Raw genomic sequence first — 18,830 nt, 5'->3', positions numbered from 1 at the left:
TTAGTCTTAACTGTGTTGAAAAGGGAGAAAGTTAAAAATATTAGTCATTGCCAGGGAATGGGCATTTAAATTAAAATTTGAAATACATGGTATGACAGAGCAAATATAAAGTTAACATTTACTTTTTTGGTTCTATGATTTTTCTCAGCAAAAAAAAAAAAGCATAATGAAGTACTTCATTTTAGGAAGAACTATATAGGCTCAGGACCAACTAGAAAAACTAATGTGAACATGTTCGCAATTACATAAGATATTTAATAATATTTCTCATACTTCAAGACTCATTTGGAACTAAAGTTTTAATTCAAGAGCTACTCATAAGGAATCGTATGGGGCTCCCATTATGAAGAATAAGAGTAATTTTTCTTCAATTATATATATATATACACATATATAATTTATAAAATAAGAAAGGAAATCAAAGTGACAAAGCTAAAATAATTACCTAATAAAGTATAATCTCATTTGTGCTGGATTGTTGAAAACAGTAGGGAATTGTACCCTATATGATTTTAGTAAGAAAGGTATGTGTAAACTTCTAAAAAGCAATTACTTGTGGAGTGATATTGTCTAGTTTAAAAGTATCAAGACTATTGACACTAATATTGAGGGCATATTAGTATAGAAAAAGTAATAGTTTTGAAGGTTAAGTTTAAGATCGTGCAGGACTAGGCCGAGTGATTGATAGTAAAAGACAGTGATAACCTGTGAAATTTAAAGGATCTGAAATGATAACATGTGATGTGATACATTACCTGTTTCTTGTTTATTTTTATTTTTTATTACAGTAATTTAAAGGTTCTAAAATGGTATCGTGAATGTGATACATGTTTCTTCCTTTGGCTATTCAGAGCCAGCATAACCTCAAAATCAGAGGAATTCTATCTGGCATCTCTTTGATTTTCACCTTACATTAGGTGTTCACAGTTCTCATGTGTATGCATTCATAAAATTTATAAAAATCATTAAATCAAGATTAAAAATCAATTCTACCTATGTAGAAATGCACAGAATGAATGTAAGAGAACAAGGCCATCTTTCTCTGTGTAGTTTAGTGAGAGGAAGCGAAGAGGACATAAACTTCCTAAGGAGATGTGAAGGATGTTAAATAGCTGTTTCTAAGGTTCTTTTTCCAGTCACAAGGTTTTTAAATATGCCCAAAGCTCCTAGGAACAGATCCATCTCTATTGTACATAATTCCAGACCATGCCTTGAAATACAGGTTTTCTCTACAGAGTAGGCAGGAACTCAGGGCTACAGGTTGTTCGTGGAGAAAACCAGGGTGGGTGGGGGGGCAACTGTTTAGCACCAAGCATGAGTTCAGAGGCCTCTGTGTGATCCCAGCTCCTGTTCCTTCCTTCTTTTCTCCCCACGTAGCAAACATTAGACAAAGCAAAGCAAGCACTTGTCACCTAGAAAGTACTGGTGAACCGGTCATTCTCCCATCAATCTTACCTCCTGGGGACATGCGTGCGGACTTCAGGGCCCAGAATGGCGCCTGGAGTACAAAGAAATGCTCGGTGGGTTTTTCCTTTTGAATGAAGGAATGAATACATTTATTTTCAACCTCTAAGCTGCCTTTGATGCCTTTTTCTTTCCATTCCCAGGCAAGGGGAATCGATTTTTTTTTTGTCAGCAGGGGAATCATAATGTAATTTATCCAAGTTGACATCATTGTCAACATATCTTCATTTTAATATTTATGACAGTCTGACTGTTTAGAAACTTTTATATAAATGGACAAATTTGTGCTCATCCCTAGCAAGAGATTAACACTATAGTCTCTTTTTAAAGAAAAGTGACATGACGCATCTTAGAAATCATGAATTCAATTCCTCTATTTCGTAGATGAAAGGGAGGCCTACAGGCATTAAATCAAGCAAATGGGAGGGTTGGACTAGCATTTAGGTCTCCTCCAAGTCCACTTTTTTTTTTTACTCCAGAAGAAAAAAAACCCCTCACTGCCAGAACTCTTCCATTAACAATGGAAGTATATAAACTATAACAAATGAGTCTTAATTAAATTATTGAATGTTAATTCTCAGACCTCAAAATAACATTTTCCACTTGTTCATATTACCCTTGAAATTCACTACTTTTATTCATTCACCCATTTATTATTGTTAGCCATTTATTATTCAATACAGACTCACCAAGTGTTTATGGGGTCAGGCACTGGGAAATGAAAGAGACAGAGTTTAAGGGTACAGAACTGATTCCCAGTCTTGCAGAATTTATAAACTTTCAGGTAGATAGACATTGAGAGTGCATTTATAGTCAAATGTAGTTTGTGTAAGAATAAAAGAACAAGGTGCTCCAAGACCATACATTGGCTGTGGGGTGAGGGAGTTTTCTATCTAGTTTGGGGGTGGGGAAAAGCCTCTCTAATGAAGAGACATTTGAGCTCCCACAGGATGAGGAGCTGTTGGGTAAAGATGGTAGAGCAGGGGGCAGTCTTCTATGTGAGGAAACTGTGTGTGCCCAGAGGCAGAGGGGAGCAAGTGTATTCTCTTGAATTCAAAGATGTGAGGGAAGCTCACAGAGGGAACAGACATGGAGTGAGAGAGCAGACAGGAGGGCAGGGGCTAGTTTGGGGAAGTTTATGGTGAATTAATAGCCTTAAAGAGTTTTACGTCCACCCCATGAATGATGGGAAGACAGTGAAGTTCTGAAAGGTGAGAAGTGCTAATAGATACATTTTTGAAAAAACACTATTGATAGTTGGAGGCTCTGGCATGACCTAGAATGGAGAGTTTTGCCAAAATATTGGAAACTAAAATGTTTGCTTTCTCTCACTTTGTTCAGGCCTTCCTACAATCATTTCTTCTGCACAGACTTGCCCAAATCATTGTCGACTACAGGCCAATTATCATGTTGAGGATATTTAGTATCATTAAAAAGTCTAATGAATATTGTCAAAAATAATGACGTTTATTTGCCCATTTAATACACGTGGACACTGCTGCAATGCAGTTGCTAAATGAATGCTTCTCTTTTAACATCAACTGAGTAGCAATGTTGTAGCCCTAAACCATCACATCGCCAGACATCATACTTCTACCTACTCCCTCCTCAAACTGGACCCCAAGCTCTGGGTCACATGGTATGAAAGGCGCATAGAAGAACTCTGACAACGATAGTCAAATGGCAGGTGGAAGTGGATCCTAACTGTAAGTCCACTTTTGTGGGGCAGGAATAAGGAAGGTAGGACCTTGGTAAAAGTGGACTTCAGGGAGTTTGTAAACCTTCTAAAATTGTATCTGCAAGCTGTGTGCCCAGCTATGTAAGTGCTTTTCTGGAGAAAGGGTCTCAAAACGCCCATCATTTCCAAAGGCCTCCATGATTGATGTGAGAGGGTTCCTTTCTGTCAACCCAGAAGTTCCAAGAACACAAATGAAATGCTGTTTCCTCTTAGTGTTGTTTTCCAAATGACTTTCCTCTAAGGCAGAATAAAAGCACCTCCATCCTCCCCAAGACCTAAAGATGTTTATCTTTTTGTGATATTGCTCATTTTCTTCTTCTGTCCCTCCCACCCATCACTTCTAAAGATCCATCTATATGTTGCTAGACACAGTTATTTACAGTTTGGCTGTTGATGGCTTGTGCGTCTGGAATCAGCCTGCCTGGATTAGAATCCCACCTCCATCATTGCCTGTGTGATGTTGCCTCAGTTTCCCCATCTAAAAATGAATAAAGCATCTCCCTGTAATGCTGTGTGAAACTAAAATAAATAACAAGTGTAAACCACTTAGAACAGTGCCTAGGATTTAATAAACATTCTATAGGTGTTAGTTTATTATGATTATTTCTTCGTAAAATTCACTCATAAAATGAGAATGTTGGATTCTCCGTTTCCTTACTGACTTTCACTTTGAGTGGTTCCATGATTCTATTTTTAAATGCAGAAGCAGAAAGAGGGAGGAAGACACAGGTCCCGGTCACAGCCAGTGGGGGCTGAGCTTTCTGTGCCCGGGGTGTCTCTGCGCCGGCCGCTCGGTGACGTCCGGAGCCGCAGCCCAGGAAGCTCGCAGTCCGCGTGGAAACCCTCCTTGGCTCACACGGAGCTGATCAGGATGAGCCCAGGCCTCCCCGCTTGCTATGTATCCGGATTGCCGTGTCTGAGCCCCTCCTGACTTACACGTTTGGAGCTGCCATTGAGGCGTAGTGAGAGGGGGACGTGCTTGCCGTCTTGCTCTAAGGGTCTCGTGCCCCACGGCCCCAGACCGCAGCTGCTTTGATTTGGACCCCAGAGCCAGCAAAGCACTAGACACACGAATATTTCTCAGCCGTTGTCACCAGTAGCATTTACTCTCTTTCCTACCAGCCCTGCTGCCTCAGAGGAAGATGTCTGTGAGTGACCGCTTCCGCTTCTGTCTCTCTATCTGGGATCAGACCAGGAGCTTTGCATGCCGGAGTCATGACTTCCGGATTCTGTAACTTTTAAGCTTTCAAGAAATAGTGAAGATTCTCCCAATTATATATGTTTATATAATATATAGCCTTATTACATAAAACATCTGTAGCCTTACTATATAATATGTAATATATATGGCCTTATTATATGTAACATATACTATCTAATATAGATATATTGCTTTATTTGGGCTGGGGACCACATTCCACACAGCTTTGCCATCCAGGTTTTAGGAATAGCAGCAGTGTTTCTGGATGAAAACGTGGGGTTTGAGCTGCCTCGGTGACATGTGCCAGAGAAGCTCATCTTTCCTTTCTGACACTTGACCCTCACACTAAAGATAGCTCTCATGCTGTTTCAGGGGAATATAGATCAATAAAATACAAAGTGCATGTTTGAAAGTGAAGGGCAAATCCAAATTCAGTGACCTACACTGTGGTAAAACAATAATTCATTAGAAAATATGTGTTGGTGACCTCCTCTAATATTCCAGATTTAAAAAGAGGGATGACCCTACTTCTATGCCATCACACTCACCGTAATTGGCATGACAGGAGAGGAGTCTGGGTCAAAATGTGGTAAAAAGAGTAAAATCCAAGTGAAAGTATTTGCATATAAATATGGCGAGGACAGAGAGAGGCTAAAGTGGTGCTTGAGCGCGTGAAGTAGCAGTTAAGAGTCCCTCCTCACAGAAAGACGATACAGGAAGAAGGCTGGGGTGGAAAGATTTATCATTAGGCCTCAACCAATGTGGGATGGACTTTTGTTTTTAAATTTTATATTTGTACTTCCGATAGACTGAAAGAGCACAGCCATAGTATTTACGAACACTGTAGGGCTATTTGGGAACTGAAGGGCTCACATAGGAAAAAGAAGTAGCAAATTAATTATATTATCTTTGCATTTCAATTCCCAGATCTAACCATTCATTGTTTTTCAGTGAAGAATTTCTCTTCTCCCTTTAGTCCTTTAGCAAGTAAAAAATGTGTTTGCATTTATGTTTAGAGTATTTGAATTTGAAACACATGTTCTAACAAGTATCTTGCCTAAGATCTCTGAGCAAGATACGCAGTTGCAAATAAATGAGAGTTTTCAAGAACAGAAATGTGAGTAAAGCATTTAGTAAATGTGTGCCCTCAGAACCTGATAATACAGTCCCCTGATGGATGAACATGAAAGAAGTCTGCAGAAGGGAAGAAATTATATGAAGATTTTGCATTTTTTGCAGATAATGAGATTGAAATAAAGCTTATATGTGTAATACATATTTAAATATGTTGCTAAGATGTGACTCTCACACCTTAAGGGAAAGTTCTTCTTTTTCATTGCCCTCCTGGGTTGTTCTGTGTGTGCATTTTTAAAGCCTCTTCTGGTTCCATGTCAGATGGAGAGCAGCAGATTGGCAGCAGCAGAGAAGTACAGACATTTCTAGGAAATATGAAGAGATGATCAGAATGAAGCAGAACGTGGCTTAAAGTTCCATCCATGCTGAAGTGTCAAAGTTGACATAAACAGCTCTTGTCAGGACACATGCCCTCAGCAGGATAGTCACCTTTCATCTTTCTCCTACAGTGGTCCAAGATGTGGCTAAGGTTTGTCCAAGGAACAGCTGCTGCTGAAATTATGAACAAGTGTCCCAAGCTGAAGAGCCACTTGTCTTGCAAGATACCTTTAGACAAGAGGAAAATTGCTGATAGATTTTAAGGAGGCATGACTGGCCCAACCCTCATGCCAAACCTAATGACACAAACACAGAATTTCGTAAAGTATTTCATTTTGTCCTCTCTGGCATTATTGACACTACTAGTAAAACACAAAGTCAAAAAAGACATTTCCTCTTGGAAAATATACACATCCTCGGATCCGGTGTATCTACATCTAGAAAATTGTCCTGGGGGGAAAATAAGAAGAGCGCCAAAATATATGCGTGTAACGATGCTCTTTGAAGGCTTACGGTGGTGAAAAATTGGAAACAACTTAAATTGAACTAGTTAATTCAAGAGGTCTAGGGTTCAATTAGCTCATCTTTTCGGTGGATACGAAATAGTACTTAGCTTGGAGGCTGTTGGTGGGGAGCGTGAGTGGTAGCACCATGCACAGAGCCTAGGAGTAACTTTTTGTTAGTGTCCTTTACACACTTTAGTTAGAAAGTTAAATAAATGCTTGTGCCTGATGGATCCTAAGTGCTTATTTAAGAATGAGAACTCATTTCCACGCCCTCCACGCTTAAAATGAATGACGCTGAAATTGTTTCTTTTTGACAGTTGGTGGCATCTATACTGTGATTCAGACAAAGGCCAAAACCACAGCAGATGAGTGGGGAGACAATTATTTTCTGATTGGCCCATATTTTGAGCATAATATGAAGACGCAGGTAGAACCGTGTGAACCTACAAATGATGCTATTAGAAGAGCAGTGGACACAATGAATAAACACGGCTGCCAGGTAAGGGATATTGACTGTGCTTCACTTGGCAGGTCTTAGTGGATGGTTTGTGGGAAAACAAACCACAGTTTATATGAACTCACAAGAGATGATCACTCATCAATTTAGGGACAAGGAACGGGTTTGAAAGAAAGATGATGAATTTGATCATAATTAGATTATATTTGAGGCACCTTCTGAAAACTATAGGGAAATGTCTGGTAGGATAATAGGTTTGGAACTCAGCCGAAGGTATAGGCTAGAGATGTTTTGGCAAGTTCATTAATATTTAGATTGTAGTTACACATTATCAGTGTTGCTAATATTATTCAGTGGAAGTGTATAGACTAAGAGCAGAAGTTTTGAGCCAAACCTTGGGAATATCAACATGTTAAATCATCTACATTAAAAGAACTCAGAGATTGTAGAGGCACAGCTAGTGATATAGGACCAAAGATGTCCAAATCCCAATCCTCACAGTCCTGTGCTTATGTTACCTTATAGAGCAAAAGGACTTTGTAGATATGCTTATGATAAGGTCTTGAAATAGGGAGATTATCTTGGATTATTTAGGTGGGCCCAATGGAGTCACAAGGGTCCTTAAAAGAGGGAAGCAATAGAATTAGAATCAGGGAGGAGAGGTGACAATGGAAGTAGAGGTTGGCCTAATGGGCTCTGAAAATTGAGGAAGGGACCAAGAGCCAAGGAAAGCAGATGTTCTCTAGAAGCTGGAAGAAGCCAGGAAACAGATTCTCCCCTGGACACTACCAGCGGAATATAAGTCTGCCAACATGTTGATTTTAACCCTTAGATCCATTTTGGACTACTGATCCCCGACCTATACATATACCTTTGTATAGTTTTAAGCCACTAGGTTTGTGGTAATTTATTGCTGTAACAACAGGAATAGTGAAGTCTAGACAAGGAAGAGAGAGTTTCATGTGTGGAGAAGGAATTAAGTCAACAAAGGACTGAGGCAGGATCAGTTGGATTTAGCAGTATTCAGGTCATTCATGGTAATCTTGCTAAATACAACTTCAGGAGAAAAGTAGAGGTAAAATCAGACTGCAGTGGCTTGAGGACTGAGTAGCTGGTGGGTGAAAGGACATAGAAGCTGTGGCCATGAGATTTTTTTCTCTGAAGAGTGACATGGTTTTGAGAATTAGTGTTTTATTAAATGTGAGCAAGACATGAGCATATTTATATGCCAAAAAAAACCCAAAAACTAACAGACAGGGAGAAGTAGAAAGTTCAGAAGAAATGGATAATTAAAGAGAGTAAGGCCACAGAGAACTGGAAAGGGAATAAGAGCCAAAGTCTTATTGGGAGGATTGTTCTTGATCTCTTTCATTCAAACAGGGAAAAAAGGATGAACAGAAATAGAGATACACTTGATGAAGAATTCAGGATGGTCTCACTCAATGTTTTTGATGATGTTCCTAAAGTTGGAATTAAAGATCATCTTATGAGAGTTAGGAGGGAAGAGAACCTGAAGGAAGAAATTCTGAAACAGTTTCAAGAAATAGGTAAAAGAATTTCTGGACATCTTGACATATAGCCGTAACATTTTAGGGGCACAATTATACATGACTATGACTTTCCCCAGAAGCAATTAGAGGCCTGAGAGAAAGTGCAGTACGTTGGATAGCTGGAGATTCAGTGTTGTTTAATTTTGGCATTTGTGCAATGGGGCAAGTGTTCCAATACTAGTGTTGGAAATAAATGTGCAGTTGACTGAATGAATGGTCAGGTTGGGGGACAGTTGTGCCTGAAATGGATAAGAAAGGAAGCGAAGCCAGAAAGGAGCTAATGATGTATGAGAATAATGGAAGGTTCTTGAACTGGAGGCCTTGAAGATTAAGAAGAAAGCACACATATGCTGGGAAAACAGAGGGAGGGAAGTGAAAGTACAGAAGTTGTAGTCAAGTACTAGAATGTGAATCCTGAATATTTCAGAGGAGGAACAGTCTGGGTTTTGACAAGGATAAGAACGTAGCTATGGGCTTGGGTGGCTGAAATGCAGTGGACACGAAGTCCTTCAAAGTCAATAGGTCAAATAACTTTGAGGTAAGTGTGTAGGATTAAAGACTTCCATTCTGAAGTTTCCCAGAGTAAGGTGAAAATGCAACCAGGTGATTTGTAGAACAGGAAAGGTAACATATTTGGATAATGTAAATTTCAATGATGTCATATATAAATGAAGAATAAGGCTTTAAAAGTTTCAGTGTAATTTTAAAAATATGAAGTTTCCTTCATACTCCAGGAATATAGTTTCTGGGTGTAGAAGAAACCCTCACTGAGATGTCCATGTGGGAAGTGGTGTCCAGGAGGTACATGCAAAGTTTATGGTGCAGAATACTTAATTTATAAGGAAATATTACCAGAGAAATATATCATAATAAGGGTAGCATAGAGAACTGGGATGTTGTATTACAGGGAAGAAATAAGTGAGATATATGGGGCTTGCATTTAAGGCTCTTGCAAAAGAAGAGAGAGAGAGAAAACATAAATGGAACTGACTGTTCTCAAGATTCTAAATGGATTTCTGATGTAAGGATGTTTCCATGTCACAGGTAGGAGCTCACTGGTGGTCAAGACAAGCTAACTTATATTCTCTGTACTTAACAGTTCTGTATGATCTTAGCTCATTGTTTATATGTCACATATTAGGTAATCAATAACTCTTCATTGAATGAATACATAAATCAATGAATGCCCAAAGAGCAAACAATTGAAAAGTTGTTTGGGGCTCAGGAAAACTCATCTGGAAAAAGAAAGAGCGCCAAATTACAATGGAAGCAGTTGACATGTAATGAGGGTGTTTCAAAGATGGCCAAGGCCTGGATGGGAAAAAGACATCACTGTTCATTCCTGAGTCTCAAAGAAAGAGACAGTGATGAGATGGGCTTCCAAGCTCTGCAAAGTTCAGCCTTGGTGGAGTCAGAAGTGTCCAAACATAAACAATGTAGATACATTCAGTTTACAAGGGTGGTCTGGCTACCCAATGAGAGAAGCTCTTAGCTTCTACCAATTTCCAAGAAGGGTTTGAAGTCATTTATGGCTCTTGCATACCATGCAAAAGAAGAATAAATATAAAATAAAAATCAAGACAAAAGAATTAGTTAATCACTATGGAAAAATAGAGACCAAAAGAGATGTTAGAATTTGGATATGCAAGTTACTATACAATTACAATTGGAAAAATTTTGAGATGGCTAATGCATTAAAAATAGCACAAGGTAAAACATTTTGAAATAAAAAAGTCAATTCTAAGAAGATAATAGAATTAGACTTTGAGCTGCTAGATCACAGATAGAGTATCTTGTGCAATATATTTAGTTAAGACCTCTGGCAGCAATCATACTGGGAAACACTTTGTGCCATTTATTTTGATAGGAGGAATAAGAGAAATCATACACATTTGTCTGCAGAAACAATGTTTTTCTAGCAGGAAATATTGTGAAGTCCTGCTGCATAAAGTGGCACAGTAGACATTATATCCAACTACAAGTTGTAGAAGATATACAGCCATTCATCCTATGACTTGTCATAAAAATGTGGACCATACGCACTGCTACAGCTGTAGATGCACTCATCCCACCAGTTCCTGGACTTGCCATGGGAATGAGGAAGGAGATATCTAAGCTGACCTGTGCATACAGTAAAACAACAAATTTGACTGGATCTATACTGTTGGAACTCAACCAAGAATTTGGAGAAGTGCAAATTGTAGCGCTCCAAAGTCTTACAACTACAGACTATTTACTGTTAAAAGAACATATGGCATGTGAACATTCCCCAGGAATGGGTTGTTTTAATTTGTCTGATTTCTCTCAGACTGTTCAAGTTCAGTTGGACAATATCCACCATGTCATAGATAAGTTTTCACAAATGCCTAAGGTGCCTAACTGGTTTTCTTGGTTTCACTGGAGATGGCTGGTAATTACAGATATGCTTTGGTTATGTAACTATACTCCTATTATGTTAATGTGTGTGCGCAATTTAAGTAGTAGCTTAAAACCTATACATGCTGAAGTTACTCTACAAGAAGATATGTCAAAGAAATAATCAATCTTCCCATGTTTTCTTCCGCCTGCTACTTCTATAGCTTTTCTTCTTCCTTCCTAATTACAACCCTTAAATAGAATTCATGCCTCATATCAAATTTACCGAGTATCATAATTCTTCCAAGTGGTAAAGATACCTGAAGACAAATGCTGGGCATAGAAGCCACAGGGCATAAATATGCAAAGAAGTAAAAAGCTAACCTTTTCAAACAATAAGGCTTCCCTCTCACTTACCAACTTCACATTTCCCTGTATGGCCCCGGAAGATGATTGGTTAGCCAGAGACGGGTAAGATTCCTCAAGGGAGGAACAACCTAAGACAGGCACAGTCGCGGGGGGCCATCAGGTGAGAAATTGGAGATCAACAGAGGTGAGGCTTAGAACCTCACCCCCCCTGTTCTGAGAGAAATCTTCTGCATACGTGGATGTTTTATTGCCCTTGTCTAGCTTGGATTAACACATAGTCTACAGGCACACACCTGATCATCTACATTTGCTCTCTTACAACACTAAACTATGTTTTCTACCTTTATCTTGTATCTACCTACCACTTCAGCATTTTATTAAAAATAATAATAATAAAGAGAGAAATGTGGTATCCATATATAAATCAAGTATAAAAACCAAATGAGTATTCATATTTGAACTGACTGTTTAGAGTTCATAATGCATGAGCAAAACTGAAAGTTTCTGTGATGACTGCCCTTGTACTGTTCACTATGTAACTTATTCATTATGTAAGAATTTGTTCTCCATGTAAGAACTTGTTTGTTATGCCTCAGAAGATTGGAGACTGATGAAAATTAGGCTTGGGGTGGATTAATGATTGTGCATTGAGCATTGACTCCCCTATACAGAATTTTATTGTCGTCAACAACCATTTGATCAATAAATATGAGAGATGCCCTCACAAAAAAAAAAAAAAAAAAAAAAAAAAGGACAGACTTCCAATGGTAAAATAAATAAGTAACCGGGATGTAATGTATAGCATAAGGAATATAGTCAAGATATTGTAACAGCTTGGTAGGGTGATAGCTGGAACCTAGAATTATGTATATAAATGTTTTACCACTGTGTTGTACACTTGAAACTAATGTAATGTAATACTGTGCGTCAACTACCCTTCAGTAAAAAAAATAATTATTTAAAAATGTGGACCATAATATTAAATCTTAAAACCATGAGTTCAAGGTCACAGGAGGGTAAGGAGGGACAGAAAGACAGAGATTACATTATCCACATACCTCATTTTCAATAGACCAAATTTAATGAAGAGCAAAGAACTTGGATATTCAAGACGAATGGCTGCAAGCCCATCCCATCGTTAGGCCCGAAGAGTGGATGCTGTGTTATCACTACGGTTTCCTACGGAGCTTGGGTAATCTGCTGCTGAGCTCTAAATGAAGTTTACATCCTCTAAGCACAAATGCATTTCCCTCCCTTGCATTGCCTAGTATTTCTATGTGGCTGTGTGTTCTTCACATGGCAGGTACACTTTGGAAGATGGCTGATAGAAGGGAGTCCTTATGTGGTGCTCTTTGACATAGGCTCTTCGGCTTGGAACCTGGACAGGTGGAAGGGTGACCTCTGGGAAGCATGCAGTGTCGGCATCCCTTATCATGACCGAGAAGCCAATGATATGCTGATATTTGGATCTTTAACTGCCTGGTTCTTAAAAGAGGTACAGTTTACTGTGTAGTCCTACAACAGAGAAGGAGCACAGTTGCACGCTGTGCCCAGTGATAAACCACTGATCTTTAAATTAAGAAATTCTGAGATGAGGCCCTTTTTATTGTCCTAATACATTTCAAAGGAATCTGGGAAAATGTTCAGCATTCCTCCAACCAGCCTTTGGAACAGGGTAACAATAATGCTTATTCATATTTACCTTATGTCAGATTTAAATCAAATGACTTGTATAACACCCAATTATATTGCCTGCTAAATACTCAACGTATAAGCAAGAAAAAAGTATTATACATCATGCATTATGTACATGAACTCTAGAATCAAGGGAGTAAGAAATAGCTTCAAACATTTGGTTTTGTTTATGCAAAGTACTTGTGCAACTGCTGTGGCTTTTAGGTGTTTTCATCATTTGCTAAGGGATGATGTGATCTTGGCAGTTGGTAAGGATTCTGTAGCAGTGAAATATCCTACAGATGTAAAAAAACAAGAGCATTAGAAATCAAGTGAGCCAAACCTGCACTCTCTAAAGTCCTTAAAACAAAGCAGTAGGATTTCTTTGCATTCCTTGCATTACCTCAAGGTGACTATCGCTGGCTTAAAAAAAGTCAGATGGTGAACAAAGAGCATCACTAGCAAAGTGGGGGTGTGGTCTAAGGACACATCACAGATCGGTGTGTTGAGAGTGTATCCCCTTGACCAGTTTTTCTTGCTGATGGAGTCATATTCCAACAGCCGTACAGGGCTGCCATGAAGTGAAGGGGAGGTCAGGTGGGGGGGCAGTATCATTGCTTTGTGTTGGTGACAGAATAGGAAAAGCAGGGTGAGGGTGCCAACGGATCTGGGCTGATGGCAATGTGCTTCTTGTTTAGCATCAGTTCTTGGAACCAGCTCTTCCTCTGCAAACTGCCTCCTGGAGCCACTGTCCCCAGGGCTGAGGCCAGCCTCTGTGCGTGTGTGTGCCCCGTCCGTTCATCTGCTCTCATCCTTTCTGTTAAAGGGAAATAGAGGGGAGAGAAGCAAGAAAGGGAGAGCCTCTGTTTTCTCTAAAATAAAATAGTTTGGGAAACAGAGATTGTCTTTGATTCAAAGGGTAGAGACATTGGGAAAATCCTAAGGCTGCCGGGCAAGCCCTATTCCTATAGCCTCCCCTTTGCTGCTACTGATCTGTACAATGGGTAATCGATGTGTGGAACTTTTTGAAGAGCAGGTACTTTAAAATGCAAAGGTCTTAGCCTAAGTCCATGGTCCCCGAAGACTATTTCCACGGACCACCAGTAGCAGCATTGCCTGCAAACTTGTAAGAAAAGCAAATTCTTGCCCCCTTCCCAGAATTACTGAATAGATTATCTAGGAATGGGACCCAGACATCAGTGCTTGGCAAGCCTTCTGGGTGATTCTGATGTATGCTGAGAGTGAGAACCACTGTCTGAGGTTCTCAATTCTCTGCTCAGGCGTCTTAGTCAGGTGTTTTGCACCATCAGGGCCTACTGCTCCATTAAAGAAATAGTCGTAAGTGGAGTGGAATGTAAATACTAATTTTTTGTAAAGGGTGAAAGAAGGTAACTTTAAAGTGATGAAACTGATGCTTTCCTTTATTTTAGAATTAGACCTGGAGTTAGACCTAGAATTAGACCCGGGTCCTCAGTGTTACTACATTACAATTTGATTCTAAATTATTAGCCTTTTCTCCCACCCCCCAGTTTCCTATTCTTAAAATAATTGATCAGTTAAAATGCTTTTGACCTCAAGGAACAGAAAATACTACTAAGACTGACTTAAACACAAATTGTTTATTGTTTATTTAAAAGGAAGTTTCTACGTGGGTAGTCCCAACTAATTCAGCTGCTTAATGATATCTGCAAGGATATCACTGCTGTTATTCATTCAGCCATGCAGTGAATATTTATTGAGTGCCTCGTGTGCATTTATTTTATGAGATCCCTCTGTCGATACAAAAATAAATGCAATCCATTACTGCTAGGGAAGATTATGCCATAAAAACATATGGGCTTTATGAGCATGCCACTAAATCAGATAAAACACTTATCATTGCTAAACCTGCATGCTTCATATTTAGATCCCTTTAAATTATGCTAAAATTTACAGTCATGATAACTTCGTGCTCTGGGCCATGAGCAAGATCTAGCTTCACCAAACAACTTTTCTAAACGCTCCTTTTCTGATGTAGGTGACAGATCTTGCCGACGGGAAGCATGTCATTGCCCAGTTCCATGAATGGCAATCTGGAACTGGACTGATCCTTTCTCGAGCTCGGAAACTTCCTATTGCTACAATATTCACCACCCACGCCACACTGCTTGGGAGGTATCTCTGTGCAGCAAACATTGATTTCTATAACCATCTTGATAAGGTAAATATTCCTTCCTTCTTCCCCTTACCGCTTTTCTTTCCAATCCTTGAAGCTGAAGGTTGGGGAGTATTGATCTTTACATTTCATCTGCCAGCCAGATGGCAGAAATGCCCTTTTAACTAGTGAATATTCATGACAAGCTTCCCCTGAGGTGACAGGGAGCTCATATAGTTTAACTTTGTTCAGAGTGCAGTGGAGTGTAGTGGTGACAGGCCAGGTGCCTGCCTGCTTTGGATGAATAGATACAAGATACAAAGGGACATGGAAGGAGTAGGTCACTGTGTGAATGCAAGGCTGGACTTCTGTCTATTCTGAAGCTTTGGAAATGCTGTGGGGACGCTGGATTCACACACAGCTCTGAGGGCAGGTACCCAACAGGGATTCTAGGTTTCTATACAACTTGCTCTCCAAGTGAACAAAAGGTCAGATTTCTCCTGGAACTCTGCAATGCATAGGTAAAGTTTTTGTGGTGCTCAAGTCAGACAGTTATTCAAAGCAGGGTCCTTAGTGACGGACAGCTGGGTTTGCTCATTTTACAAGGCTACCCAATTCTACGACCCAAAGTTTTGACTTCTTTCTTCCATTTTCCATCAGTTAAATCAGATTAACAAAGGTATGTTTCTATATCCTCATAGCAATAATATCAACAAAGCATTTGAGTGCTGTAAAATCAGGAGTTAGGCAGATTTGGTATCTATGTTTGCCAAACAAATCAACTGAGCATTTTAGGGTTCTGTGTCAATATCAGGAAAATTAGGAAGTTGGAAAGTTGGTTTCTAAAGACTTCTCCAGTTCAAAAAGTCCTAGGATTCTGTGAAACAGAGTGGGTGCCTGTGTGATTGTGAGTTTGTAACACATGAATCATCCCCAGATAATGACAGTGCAAAGTCAGACTACTATCTCAAAGACACCTTTAGTGTAGGCAAGTTCTTCTTGACAGACTTTAACATTTGCAAATCAATGAGTGGTCCTAATGAGAACTTCCCTAAAGGTCAAACTGCAAACATAAGATGTATATTTAAAGTAAAGCCATCAGTGAATTCAGAAAGTCAGGAGACCAGGGAGATTTCCTAATGGTGTAAGATAACAGTCGACTAATAAGGGCAAACCAGTGATCTGTGAGAAACTCACCAACCCTCTTCCCTGGAGAAGAGCGAACTTTGATTTTTATCTAAGAGGAAGTATTAGAGGAGGCATATTGAATATGAAGAATACTTAAGAGCATTGTATGGTAACAATGAATAAAAACAACTAATAATATCTGATAAATATTTATCAGATGTTTTTAAGGAACAAACGCATTAGAGAATATAGTTATATAATACAACTTTATCCCTTTGTTATAAGGCCAGTAGTGATATCATTCTATTTTTAAATAGGATTATGTATCTCCCCATTGCAGGGCCCCTCACTGGTTGAAATACGTAAGCTTAGTCAGATCCCAGCCCATCTTTGTAGTAAAGTGTCCTGCCCAGTAGAGTGATTAACAGAAAACAGGTAGTTAAGGACTTAAATGGTGAATTAAACTTATAATCATTTTTCACAGCAAAAAACTCCCATAATCATGTTTTACAATAGACCCTCGCCTCTATGCTCCCAGTAGGTATAGAATTTGGGTGACACATAAAAATACTAAATTATAAGCATGAGAAGTTTTTAAAAGTTCAACCGAAGAAATGAGTCATAATTTAGTCTTTCATGCAGGACCTAGCCTCAGTTCTGACTCAGTTAAATAAACATGCAGGGAAAATGAGAGCACGAATCAAAGTATTCAATTTATAAAAGCAGGAAGATTGGAACAATTTCTTATTCAAGTATTAATTTGTAACTGAAAACATTTTGTTAATAGCTGATTCACCAAAACCTGGATGCTGGTTTAAATATTTAGTTAAATTTATTAACTAAAATCACATTGCAACTATTTTCAGCCGGCATATGAATTATCTGAGATTCTCCAAGAATATGTTTCAAAATTCATTCTTCTCAATCCAGCTATGGGTCAATTTTCCCCTCAAGTGTAATGGCTAGATAACTAAGGCTTAAAAAAATAAGTCCATTAGTTTTCTTATATTTTGGCATCTCTCTCTCTCTTTTTTTTTGATAGAACAGGATTTCCTGGATGGAAATGTAAGGACAGTGTTGTTTAGGCTTAGCAAATGTTGAAGAAAGCCATAGACAACTATTGGATGGATTTTGACTCTTTCCTCTGACCAAGTTCTTTGCTAGTCAACTTCAGTTTTGAGGGTACCCCCCTCAGTCACTGGACTGTGCTTTACTGGTTAATATATGCTTTACCTTATTCTTTGCTCTTTTATATACATTATCCAACATTCAATAGAAGTTAATGAAATACATGGCAATGTAGGAAAATATGATCCATTGTCAAAACCTGGTGCAGATATGTCCTAGATGCTGGAATTATCAGACAGAGATTTTTTTTAAAATTCAGGTATCATGTATATACAATCTTACGAAGGTTTCACATGAGCAACATTGTGGTTACTACATTCACCCATGTTATCAATCCCACCCCATTGCCATCACTGTCCATCAGAGTAGTAAGATGCCACAGAGTCACTACTTGTCTTCTCTGTGCTATCCTGTCAGATAGAGATTTTCACATACTATCATAAATACATGAAAAGTGGACAACATGAATAAACACATAGGGTTGCTGTGAAGTCACAGGTCTGCCCATGCATACTCAGAGGCCTAAAAGCCAGATGTGTGGCCATGCATCCCAGAAACCTAAATGGTCAGGGACCTCCTGGGACCATGGAAGAGCGGAAGCATGCATGTGGGCCTGTGCACATGAAGCCCTCCCATAGGACGGCCAGGTTCCTGCTATCCTTGCCCTGTGTCTTGGCATCCTTGGTTTACTCACTTAGAAATCCCATTTCATCTCCAAATGTCCAGTAAGCAGAAGCTCAAATATGAAATGTTATTATTCTCTACAACAACCATCACACCACTAATAACAGATAATAGCATAGGCTATGTATTTACCATACCTCTCCTCAAGCCCCTCCAGCGTGTGCCACTGTGCACAGGACAAAGGCTCACTTCCTAGCCTCGTCTGCAGGGACTTCGAGGATCTGGCCTTATTATGTCTCCTACATTCTACACCCAATACTACATCCACATCAGATGTCCTGCTATTTTCTGCACATGACATTTGAGTTCATGTGCTTGTTTTTTAGGGCAGCTAATTTTCCAATCCAAAATTATCTTTCCCCAAATTAAATTTTCATGCTCCCTTCCAAATGCCATTTTATTTATCCAATCAACTTGGGGATATGAAAATCAATAAGTCATGATCCTTGCCCTTGAAAATCTTATACTACAGGTGATACTGACAGTATGTACACTTACATAGTATGAGACACTTTTCCTTATCTTCAGCCAGGGTGAATCAGCCCACTCTGATCCTATATCTTACTCCGGCACTTACTCATTTCTGCCTAATTTTTATCTATTTTCTTACTAATTTACAAGTTCTTTGAAGGCAGCAGAAACACATAAATTACTTAACAACTGCTGGGTGAATGAGAGATTTCGTTGAATGAGTGAGACCAGCCATATAGAACTTTTAAGAAAACTTCTGCTGACTCAAGGATGCCACATAGAGCCCTGATTTACACATTTTCAAGAGATGGTTGCACATATTACAGTCAAGAAGGAATGCTCTAGGAATGTCCTTGTAATCTTTAGAATCATCTAATGAGCCTTTTTTAGTATTTTCCTCTATATGATGCATTAAGTACTGGGATTGATTAACTTGTTGATTGAGTAGGAGTCTAAAAGCTATAAAAGCAAGCGAGGATACAAGCTTGGCATCAGACTGATGTGGGATAATTTAGGGCT

General features: G+C 39.1%; 1 protein-coding gene across 2 annotated transcripts in view; it reads left to right on the top strand.

Annotated features, from left to right (window-relative positions):
* The window catches only part of GYS2 (glycogen synthase 2), a 54,570-nt gene that overhangs the window by 567 nt on the left and 35,173 nt on the right, over positions 1–18,830 (top strand). For both annotated transcript variants that reach the window (XM_036889557.2, XM_036889558.2), the window contains exons 2-4: positions 6,679–6,860; positions 12,396–12,587; positions 14,784–14,966. In XM_036889557.2, the coding sequence (XP_036745452.2) occupies positions 6,679–6,860; positions 12,396–12,587; positions 14,784–14,966 (557 nt within the window). The remainder of the gene's footprint in view (positions 1–6,678; positions 6,861–12,395; positions 12,588–14,783; positions 14,967–18,830) is intronic.

Source organism: Manis pentadactyla, chromosome 14 (genome assembly GCF_030020395.1).
Source record: "Manis pentadactyla isolate mManPen7 chromosome 14, mManPen7.hap1, whole genome shotgun sequence".
NCBI classification, from domain to species: Eukaryota; Metazoa; Chordata; class Mammalia; order Pholidota; family Manidae; genus Manis; species Manis pentadactyla.
Note: the sequence above shows the minus strand (reverse complement) of the source record. Positions and strands in the feature narration are given on the sequence as shown.